Source organism: Falco biarmicus, chromosome 3, assembly GCF_023638135.1.
Source record: "Falco biarmicus isolate bFalBia1 chromosome 3, bFalBia1.pri, whole genome shotgun sequence".
In the NCBI taxonomy this organism is placed as follows: Eukaryota; Metazoa; Chordata; class Aves; order Falconiformes; family Falconidae; genus Falco; species Falco biarmicus.
This window is the reverse complement of record NC_079290.1, coordinates 17,863,083-17,875,153: the sequence shown is the minus strand read 5'-3', so window position 1 is coordinate 17,875,153 and position 12,071 is coordinate 17,863,083. Positions and strand designations below refer to the sequence as shown.

At 41.3% G+C, this 12,071-nt stretch overlaps 1 protein-coding gene across 20 annotated transcripts in view; it reads right to left on the bottom strand.

Moving 5' to 3' along the window:
• Positions 1 to 12,071, bottom strand: part of MTSS1 (MTSS I-BAR domain containing 1) — a 127,080-nt gene that overhangs the window by 91,185 nt on the left and 23,824 nt on the right. For 9 of the 20 annotated variants that reach the window (XM_056330729.1, XM_056330728.1, XM_056330739.1 and 6 more), the window contains exon 4: positions 11,649 to 11,714. The exons of the other annotated variants lie outside the window; for them this stretch is intronic. In XM_056330729.1, the coding sequence (XP_056186704.1) occupies positions 11,649 to 11,714 (66 nt within the window). The remainder of the gene's footprint in view (positions 1 to 11,648; positions 11,715 to 12,071) is intronic. 20 annotated transcript variants of the gene reach the window in all.

Genomic DNA, 12,071 nt, shown 5'->3' with positions numbered 1-12,071 from the left:
GCCACTTTTCTCCTCTTCGTACAATTTTAAGCGAATAACACCTGCAACCCTTCTTCTTTTTCTCCCCATCTTCTAGACAGCAGAGGATGAACATGCTTAAAGCAACACAGGAAAAAGTACCCGAAAGATTGAACAGACTACTGAACAGACTACGTTCATCCTTTAAGCCTGATGTCATTTCAACTCTTACATTTTCACAGACTTCTGGCTAAACAGCAAGGCAGTAGAAACTGGAAGAAAGCTATCTTCAGTTACTGTTATTTTATATTCCTGCTCTCATTTCTAGGCAAGTGGACTGCAAAATAACATATCACAAAGCATCACCACAGATGGCAGTTTGGCATCCTGCAGCCAACCTCACACCTGCAACTTCCATGACCCCTGCTGCAGCTGTGCTTTTTGTCTCCTCTCATCCCAGCACAGACAAAAGCTGCAAAATATGCAAGTGTTAAGTGACCCGCTGCCACCATCTATTTCATTACGGAAGTCAGTCTATAGGAAATCAAGATGCAAGCCTCCACTCTTGGCTCTGCTCCCACCCATGTAGCCCTGCTTTTACCACAGAAAGAGGTCATCTTCAGGCAGTTCGGTCAAGATCATTTGCTGTAGGAGTGGGAAGGGGTGAGTTATTTTTGAATCTCAGTCCGACGGGGGGGGGGGGGGGGGGGGGGAAAGAAAGCCTATAAAATTGACAATTCTGAAAAGAACCTGATGGTCACCTACACCAGCGCAAACACAGGAGCTCTGGGCTAAACAGGGTGTCACGAGCCCTACAAGGACAAAAGCAGACCTCTTCACTGCAGCTTTATTTAGACTCTTGCAGCTAACCACAGCAAAATGGGAATTACCAGCTCTCTCCATGACACGTTACTTATTCCTGGCCATGACATTTCATTCCAGGCCATGGCTTGGCACAGCTGTTGTCATGAACACCATGAGATTCACATATTATAGAAGGCAGTATGTCTTCCTGCCCTCTCTGAGATGTAGCAAGATCTCTCCCATCTGTAAATTTTATGCAAAATCCACAGATGATAGACAACACCAAACCCAATGTCTTTATTTCTTTCAGGACTCAAGTCAAGGAAGGTAATCCAAGCAAGGCTTCTTGCAGGTACTAGTTCAGTTAAAAGTTTTTTACATATATTTTTATACAGAAAAGATGCAGCCAGAGCATTTTCCAGGGCATCTGCAACTCCCAAGAAACTGCTCATTCTCACGCCTCTCTCTGCTGGAGGGCTGCAGCCATGGCTGCATCCAGCTGTGCTAGACTAAGCCTGGACCAGTCTTCCAGAGATAATCAGGTTAGATGATCTAATGGTCCTTCTGGTCCCTAAAAAGAAAATGAGCTGTGAGTCACTTCAGTGCTTTGAAAATTTGGTAGTTTCTTCAGCAGACTAAGACCAGCCACTGCAAGATGAATCTCAAATCAAAGCTGAGTTTTACTTTTGTGGTCAACATCGCATCATTGCAGCCATACATATTTCAAAACCAAGGCGAAGCAGATGACCAGGGAAAAGAGGTGAAGCCAGACTGGCTGCTCTGTCTGCAGACAGGGAGGCATTCAGTTGGCTGAGAAACAAAAAGGTAGGGAGACAAGGAGCCTGAGGGACTTCCTGGCCTGATGCTTTCCATATGTGAACCCAAAAACGGCAGTCATGGGTCTGCCACCATTCATTCACTCACCCCTAATTATCAAAGCACAGTTTGCTCATCAACTGGCCAGAACTTGCCATAAATGGAGTGAATAACTTACCCTCTAATCACGTTTCACCCTTAATGCTTAAAAAAAAAAAATTCTCAGTTATGCACTAGATATCTATTAATAAGGATAACCCAAGAGGCACTTTTTTTTTTTATAACTTGGAAACTACTTTTTCTCCAAGATCTACCTGTCCAGTTGACCATTCGGAGGTGGCTCAACGATATTTAAATCGTACAAGGCCATCACTGGTTACCGCTCCCACAGAAACCTCCCCAAACAGATTTAATTAACTGATGCTATATTAGGAACATATCTATCCAACCTAGGGATGCTGCTCCTCACGTTTCTGCCAAAGCAACTCTACTCCTACTCTTCCTCCAGCATAACTGAGTCTAAAAATAGCCTTATAAAAATATTAAAATGGTTTTCATCATAGCTTAAACTAGTGAGATGGCTTTGACAACTCTTCCCACAAAGCAAACTCCCTGTAGACCTTTTTTAAATATCCTGAAAAGAGTTGCAGCTCTACCTACAGAATTGAAATCTACAGTACATGAGCAGAAAACAAAAGAGGAGGTCAATTATTACAAGTGAAGTGTTCATTGCTGCATGGAAAGGTCTTTGTCCAAATATATTGCATTTAAGAAATTTTAATATAGTGTAATTAAAACCTGAATGAATACGGCCAGGGAAGTGGAGCTTTCAAAACAAGGCTTTCAGGATTGTCTAGTCTGACACCTGCTTTACGTGGCAGAAACAAGTTTGTCTGCCTTAATCCTTCCTATACAACCACTGAGAAAGGTCTGTAAGTGTTGTAAGAAGAGTACTTGAGGTTTTTAGGGAGCAAGAAAGATTAACAAAACTGCAGCTATGCCTAACTCCATTAAAAAAATAATCAAAAATACTGCATCTTGTTCATGTCTTACCAGTCCTCTTGCAAAACCAAGCTGTTCTTCAAGTTACATAATTCTGTGTCATCCAACTTAATGCAAATATGCTGAAAATGCTGCAGGCAACATTTAGTGCCACAGAAAGAAAGGGAAAAGCATGGAAACCCACAGAAGTTGAAAACAAAAAACCACAGGTAAGTCTCTTTCCAGTAAAAACAAGCACTTCCGTCTGCAAGGCAGAACTAACTTAACCAGACAGAGAAATCTAGACAGACCCACAAATCACTGGAAAATGTTACCTCAGACTTCTTGCAGACAAAAAATAAAAATTAAAAAAACAGAGTGTGTGTGTGTGTAAAAAACTAGTTGTTGCCCCCCAAGATTCTGTGAAGAGGTATCCACCTGTTCAGCCTCAGTAACACTTTGGGGTAGTTCCAGGCACACAAAGCAGCATATCTAGGATCCTAAACATTACTGAGGAAATTAGACTGTAGGAATTCCAAACTTTACATTTCTAATGTAGCCACTTTGCACGAGTTACTTGTTTTGGAGATCTAGTGTGAGATGCCATGTAAATCAGTAACTTGCACAAACTTTGTAGCTATTAAGACCAGAAGAAATTCTCATTGCTATAAATAGGTCATAAAAACCAGATGCGCCTGGCAATGTTTGACATTCAAGTCCTGTGGTTAAACTACCACTTCACACCTCCATCCCAGGGGACATTCAAATCTCTACAATCCGGGACTATTCTTGGAAGTCTTTATTTTATTCTCCCTTTAACTACAACTAAATCTCCCTTCAACAAGAAATCATTGGAATTATGTAAATTGCTGTTATTGCATTGCTTGCTTTAAAAAAAAGCCAACACATCAAAAATTCAAGTTATACTTGGAAATTATAAATTCTGTGCATCTACATACTGAACCTATTGTTTGGGATAAAATATGTCATTAGAAGAAGGAGCTAAAGGAAAAGACACATCTTTGCCTTGTGTCCTTTCAACCTTTCCTCTTTATAACTGTTGGAAGCAGTGAATCAAAGGTAAAATGAACTGACTTGCCCCAGTTTGTTTCCATGCAACTTAAAGCTGCATCATTAATGTTTAATGTTTACTCCCATTGCTCATGACAAGCTTTTTACATGCTGAATGTGTTTCACCTAACAGAACTTTTCTTTTAAAGAAAAAAAGAGAAGAAAGCTATTCATGCATCCTTCAGCTTCTGGGGAGATCTAAAGGGCACAGATTTTGAGTCCAACTTCTTTCTTTTGACAAATTAAAAAAAAAAAAAATCACACATGAAAATAACTTCAAGCCAAACTGGAACTAACTTGAAGGAAACAAAAGTTAAGCATTAATGCGAAAACATACGTTGCTTTATCCATGACGATCATGACCTCAAAACCCAAAATCTAGAGAGGTGGAAATTCTGACCATTTTCAACTGAATAGGCAACAGTAAAAATAGTACATTAGATATAGGGAGCTTTGGAAAGGACACTGAATAGTTGTACTTTTTAACCTGACCACACTTTAGCCTTCATTAACCAACCTCTTCACAAACCACAGGACAAACTTCTTGCCACTCCGGTTCAAAAATCCCTTGGCAATATTCATGATGGGCAGATGCACACACTTTTGAAGGCATCAGCTTTTTTCCTGTGAAAGAACCCATTAACTAACACAAAGCCTTCACAAGAAAGCTTTATCTATCATGTACATTTGTTTTAAAATATTTTATTTTAGAATACTCTGAACATTAAGTTCAGTTGTGCAGTGCATAAAATCACCCTACAATAACATCAGCACTTCCACCCTAGTTGGGAGCATGCACCAGGCTTTTTCTCCCTCTCTATTTTGGAAGCTATGTTAAATTAAACAAATAAAATACACTGTAAAGAACAGTCTCTGAAAACAGCAGCTTCAGAGAGAATAGCTAAACCCCTTGTTAAAATGCAGCTGAGAAACATGGAGTTTATAACTCCTACTAAGGTCAGCCTCAAGTTTACGATGAAAGATTAAAATCCGTTAGTCTAAATCAATTATCCACCCTGAATGCACATAGTGCATTTGAAGTGCGCAGTCTGGAGAGGGCTTTGCATCCACGGTACATACCCAGTGACAGCACTCATTTCCCCAGCAGCGAGCTAAATTTCAGCTTAATAGCTCATTCCCTTGACTATATTCATAACCAAGGCTCCTGCCTCTACAGTTGCTACACGTGAACTCTTTACCTTTGAGCCAAAGTGACTAACGCTCACACTGAGCTGCTATTCTCCACGCAAGATAACCTAGATTTAAAATGAATACACATTCACAACAGCATCAAAAGGAAATGTGTCTACTGGACTCCGTGATTTTGCAAACTAGCAGAAAATGAACAAGCATTAAAACCAGGGATAATCCATCACAATATGCATTTATGTATTTACTAAATGTACTCTGGATTTCATTTATTTGTAACAACTCAGTGTTCCAGACCTGCACTGCTATATTGTGTAAATATAAAAAATTCTTATTCTAAGACGTTATTTCAGCATTCACACAGTACCTGCCTGCAAGAAAGGGAGATTTTTTTACTTCTACACAAGTATACAGGTGAAGATGTTTTCTCCACAATATCAATAATTATATTCTTGAATGGTAGTTTCCAATCCTGCATCTCAAACTGTTAATCTGGTCATATCTCAGTATCAAATTATTTTAAGATTATTCAAATGCATCATTACTCTCTTGATGCAACTGGCTTGATAATGAAAAACATTGTTTTTCATCACTGCAATACTTTTTACTATGGACTTGCATATGTAAACAGTGAATATAAAAGACTACCTGTCTGAACAATGTATTCTTTTTTTAATAAAGCCTCGTTTCTTTATGAACATGTACCTGATGTCGCCCAACTATCCTCAGCACAACACATGCAGCTCCTCTTTGTCCTCCATCCACTTCTTCCTCAGCCCCCTCCAGCATCCCCAAATATCAAACAAATACGAGGCTGCTCTTGGGGTGGCCACGTCAAGGCTCCCCTTGAGCTGGCTGAGCCAACAGCACTTCTCACTTAACCAGGCATGTGCATGCACACATGCGTGCATGTCTATAGATGCAGAAGACATACAACAACCCCCTCTCCTCGAAGATGCTTCACTTTTTGGGGGAGAGGGCTTTGGGAGAGAAGTGCAGAGAACACATGCTCATACACACCTCCATTTCTAGCACAGCCACAAAAACTGACCTTCAATCATACACAAAGACATCTTCACACTTCAGACTGTTTCATCAACGCTATAATATTACTTTACAGTTTAAGCTTGGCTTCAATACTGGTCTGGGGAACTACTCAGGGCAGGTGGGGAGACCGCAACTATTGCTGCCTGACTAGGTCCAATTTCTGTACTTAGAGGAGGTCTCTGGACTCTGGTTCTGCATTCCTTCCCCATCTCCATCACTCGATGCAAGTTTTAGTCTGAAAGTGATCCTAAATGAAGATTTAATTCTCATTTTCATGCACCTGACCCCACTATGCCTTTCTAGACTACCTGCAAACCAGGCTTTCCATATTGCCTGGCACCCTGAAAGCCCAAAATCTACAAGCCAAGCTTCAACTCTCTCCATCCCCTTCCCTGTTCAACCCCACAAAATAAATACATTTAGTAGGTGTACCTGGGCCTAAGTAAGGGTAAAAGCTGGTCCTGCAGATGAAACTGCATTAACAGTGCTATTTATTATGCTCTGCAGAACGAACACCAGCTCTGCTTCAAAACAGGATAGTGGCGACAGCAATGCCTGTTACTCTGGGGAGAAAATGGACCCAGTTCCTAGGTTTATGTTTCACTCTGGGGTAGTCTGAAGTGACTCCAGAACAAATGGTCTGTGACATATTCTTCAGTACTTCAATTCAGCAGCTCTCCCTTAGGGGGGTGTGGAAAGAGAGAGAAAAAAAGACAGCCACCGCACCTCACCTCCAATTCCATTTTGCAAAATACTTATTTTTAGACCTCAGTGTACATGCAGAGGTGCACAGCACTACTACTGTAGCAGTGGCAGCCACAACCTCCAACTTCTTGTTTGTCATCAATCAAATACTCATACAGGATCGCATCGAACTGCGAAATACAGCTCCAAAGTGAAGTCCCAGCCAGCTCCTTGATATTAGTTACTATAGAAACCAGTCCCTTGGCACAGGCGCTCACAGCAGGAAATCATGCAGATTTCAATTTTACATAGTAATAAGTGCTGCAGGAGAGGAGAATCTCACAACAATTGCAGGGGTTGATTGTACAAACCCAGACCTCTCTACCCCATGACACCACCACGCACGCTGCAGATGAACGTGCGCTCCTCCCCTCCCACACACACAATTGCCGTTGCTGTTAGTCCTGAAGTGGTTTCCACACAGCCTGTGTTGGGATAGCTGCTGCAAAGGTTGCAGCACTTTTCAATGCCTTCATTAGATTAGAAAACATACGCATTTTTACATGCAAGAAAACCCAGGTGAAAACAATAATAAAAGCAAAAATTGCAAAGCAGTAGAAAGATCTAAGCATATATAAATTTAAGTACACCACGTCCCAACGTTTTAAAGGAAGTACTGTCAGGTCACAACCCAGAGCTCCTTTGGAAACAGCCCATCTTCCTTTCCTTCTCCACCCTGTCCAAAAAAGCAACACAAATGGAGGGCAGGTCACGGATTAGTTTGTAGGAAAAACCGCTGTAGAAAGCACAAAGCCAAGAGGAGGGCTCTGAGCCCTGAAGTGGAACAGTGTTGTAATTATATTATTTTAACTTTTCAGAAGTAGTTCTACAGGTTGGACTTCATCAGGCGTGGGAGCGGAAGAGGAAGACACGCAGCACAATGAACTTCTTGTCCTAGACAGATGCTAATTTTCCAGCGAAATGCAAGAACCGGCAGGGACTCTTCCCCACCTCTCAAAATGAGCCCGTAGTGCCCAAACAGTGTAAGTTTTGCTACCTCAACCAGGGAAGATCAGGGAACTGCTACACCAAAGAAAACTAACACGTAGGGGAGGAGGGAAGGGGTGAACAGCTTGCACAGCAACAGGGACAAACATTTGTGCTGGCAACACCTGACAAATCATCGAGCAAACAGAAGGACAAGAAAACGAAGGAAGCCGGTCTATTTATAAGCAAGACCTCATTATTACCATGACCATGCACTGCTTCCCTGGAAGCAGCAAGTATGCAAGCATCAGATGAATCGTATCACCAAATAAATCACCTGGCAGTAGGAATGCTAGTTTGCATGGACACACGCAGAACAAACATATATGATCTACTGTCCTGACACCTCCAAAAGCACATGGAGGAGCACCCTTCTGGGAGGCAGACTGCATTATGGAAAGCAAAAAAAACCACCTGTTAGTCAATGCAAATGCCACTGATGCTTCTGTTAATGACTTTTGTTAATGCTTTTGTTAATGATTAGACAGAGCTCCATTGTTCTGAACGCTCCACTCAATATTAAGTCTACTGGAGCTTGTTATTTCACTTTTTGTATACCTCTTACATAATTAGAAACAAAAATAATTTCTGTCCAGCCAGGGCTGGAATAGACTCAGGGAGTTGGAGAAGACAACCCAAGTCAAAGTACATTTTTTTTATACCACAGACTTCACACAAATTGCCTTGCTGATATAAAGAAATGCCACAAGCAGCTCATGGGATCTAGGATGCAGTGAGGCTGAGGTAACTGCCTTGACTCTGGCGAGGTCCATGCTTGTCTCCCTAGAGGTCTGGTGAGTTTGCATGAAGCCAGCGGACATCACCAACCTGATCCTTCACCAACACATTATCTCTTCTTGGAAGCTTCCTCTGAGGTGACCAACAAGAGGACAACCACCGAATCTGCACTTCCAGACAGCTCTAAGGCACAAGGAATGAGGAAGCAGAAGCAAAGCAAGTGCTCTGCTGCTTCCACAGTATGTTACGGCAAGGTCCGCAAGGCAAGAAGCATTACCCTACTTTACAGAAACCTAGCTTAGTCTGAACTGCTTTTTTAATTCTCCTCCCACAAAACACACTAGCTCCCTTTTGGTTTACATGGCAAACATACTAAATAAAGCGCAATGGAAACAGATCTTCTGCTACCTTTACTATCCGACTGGTGACATTAAAAAAAATAAAATAAAAGCTGCAACAGCTCTCTTGTTGTGGTTACTACAGAATTGTTGCTATGTGCCAACTAGCAATTTATCACATCAAAAGGCTGACTGAATTAGCCTGAAAGGGGATCTCCCACCACAGGAACATGTGCTACGCTGGGAAAACCAACCGCCAGCCAAAACCTCAGCCTCCATTTTCAAATCCACATCCCATTATCCAAAGGATACTTTTGCATCTTTGCTTCTAACCTAATAAATTATCTGAAGGAAATTCTCAGAGCTATTTATGGTTTATCCTCTATTTCCCCAACTGGACATTTAAGACATCGCAAGTTTGGTTCCATAGCTAAGGCTGAGAAAACTCTTTGGAGCTACAAAACCAGTATCTAGTCATTGAAGTGTAGGTGCTCTGCATGAAGATGTCCACAGAGATAAAGTCATCAGGCAGTCAGGAACAACCATCAATCCATCCATCCCAAGCCTGCAGAAAAAATGAGGCCTTGATATTCTACCCTACTGAAAGCAACACAGCTGTGTAAGGAAGGGGAGAAGAAGAACTTCAACTAAGACTGAGTATACGAAAAGTTAACCCTGTGCTCTTCCCCCTCCCCACACTCCCAAAGACTTCTGATTCAGATGACACTAAGTGGATTTACATTCAGTCATGGAGGGGAAACCAAAACAAAACAAAAAAGCAGCCCGCCCACTCCTTGGATGAAGTATTAAAGCAGCTTATTTGTTTCCTCCCCCCTCATCCTTTTATTTTTCTCCTTCACAGACTTTAGCATTGCATTCAAATTTTCTCTTTGTTAGCATACACAATCACCTGGCAGTTCTACCCCTTTTCTAACCACACTTCAGTCCCTTAGCAAAACACCTTAAGCTCAAAAAAAAAATAAAATACTAGGTTGTAGGGCAAATTACAAACTCTGCTTATGCATCACACTGTGCACTGTATCAAGTGGTAGCTGACTACCTAAGTTATTATAGCAATTATTTTTATCTACTGTCCTGAAAATTTCTCCTTAGGTAGAAAAATCAAAGGAGCGCAAATGTTGCCAACGACCCTGAGCTGAATTTCGTCTTGACCACAAATGTTGCCAACGACCCTGAGCTGAATTTCGTCTTGACCACAAGGAACAAAAAGCCCAAAACAAATAAAATTTCTTTATGCTGCAATGCACGCTCTCACCCAAAGAAAAGGCAATGGAATGTTTTACCTGCAGAGCAGCCCTTTTAATCCCCTAAATATAAAATCTAGCCATTAATAACCGAACCACTTTCCCTGTGTTAGGGCATATAAGATGTTCGTCCCATTCTGACTCTCCAGCCAAACGGGCTGACATCAGCAGCAATTCTCAGTGTGTCACACCTTTTGAAAGGCATGGACTGACATTTGCTACTTGTCTAGAGAAAGAGGGGAACATGAAAACAGAGAATAACATAGTGCTGCCCATTATATATGTGTTTTGTAGTTTTAGCACTTGTAAGCAGCATTTCCAAGTCTCACTTCTCAAAATGCAACAGATGTGTAATATGCATCCAGCTTCAAAATTATCTGCCAACGATTCTGAATTGGTCCTGTGTTTTGAATCATCTTCATGCAAGTATAATGGAAGACTGAATGGCTCATTTAAATAATTTTCTTCCTGATTATTTTATATTTGAAAATCCACAAAGAAAAAGCCTGGACTGTATTATTTTACTTCAAAGACTCCATGGGAGGAATAAGTGTTTATTACAAAGTCTTATCTTAACTGACAGGAAGCTCAAACAAAGGTTTTGTTATTTGAGTAGAGCATCTGAAGTTAAAGAGGAGTCAGAAAGACAAAAGAATTGGACAATGAGAACTCCTTTCCTCTTGTGCCCTGCTTTGTTTTCACTCTGAAATTATGCATAGATCATCACTACAGCTCCCCAGTCCACAGCCAGGAGCATAGGAATTTATTTCCAAAACATTACACAGAGTTTAGGTCTACTGCTATAGACTGTGGTGTCCTTCCCTATCTCAGGCTCCCCTTCCCCCAGCCCATGACAATAAATAAATAAAAAAACACCTTTCAGTGCTGTCCATAGCATTTTCCTGTGGCACCAAGGATTTATCCCTGGGGTCACACTGTACCTTATTTGCAGTGAGCAAGACACTGGTTCAGAACGCCTAAGCACACTTACTTGGGAGATAACAGATGCTAATTCCAGCACTGCAACACTTCATGCAGCTTGTCACCTTGGAAAAAACACTTCAATACATACCATTTATATCCTGGCTAAGATGACAATGAAACACCCAGAGTAAGGACTACCTGAAGGTATACACTACACAGTATCTGGAGCAACACGGATGCAGAGTCTGCCCAGGAACACAAATATGCAGCAAAGGTACTATTTTTAAGCAGTTTTATTAAGTGTAAGAGCAGTCACTGAATACTGCGGTACAAGAGCTACCAGAGGCAGACACTCACAAATATCAATCAGATTTAATTTTGTAACTGGAAGCATTAAACTATATTTACATTTCTGCATGTTGATAAAGTTTAATGGGGCCTGAAAAAAGTAAGATACCTTAATGCAGCACCTGTTCCAGGCTGATACACCCTGCTCTGCCCCTCAAAAGGCTAACGTTAGAACAGCTATGCTGGTTTTGGTACCCTGTCACTGCTGCATGCCATACAGGCTCAGGCTGAGTTTTGCTTCCAGGTGTGATTAGCGTTCCCTTGTAGCTGGCTGACCATCCACAGCTCTTCCCTCCCCGACCTCAGATCGTCTCTGCCCACCAGGCACCCTCAACCGGTATTTCCTGCAACTCTTATCAGTAGCTCTGCATTGCCTTAAAGTCCTCTCAGACATCTGTAAAATGAAAGAGATGTAAAAAGTAAATAGCACCAACCAGCATGACAGAAGTCAAAATTGCCAAACTCAGGGAAAACATACCTTTAGTAGCACTTGCCAAGTTGAAATGAGGCAGCTTCAAACAGCATAACAACCCATGGAATCCAACTGGCCAGAGAAAGCCATGTGATAAATCACTTCAAGATACGTTTCAGTGTAACTAATTTGCTAATATCAAACACAACTATGTATATGTAGAACCTTCAATATGAATAAAACCAAAAAAAACACAGACTGAATATCAGCTGCCTCATTAAACAATCTCACTTTGAAAATCAATTTTAAGCTTCAGGGTGAATCAAAGCTTTTAGATCATCTTTCCATAAATTGTAATTTATATCTGTGAAGATGCAGGTAGGTAAGATTGGGGCAGAGAGTTTTTTTTCTACCAAAGCTGCTGATGGTGCATTAGTAGATACAGAAGAAGTGTGCATCTCTTCACAGTAATCTCCCTCATAACACAAG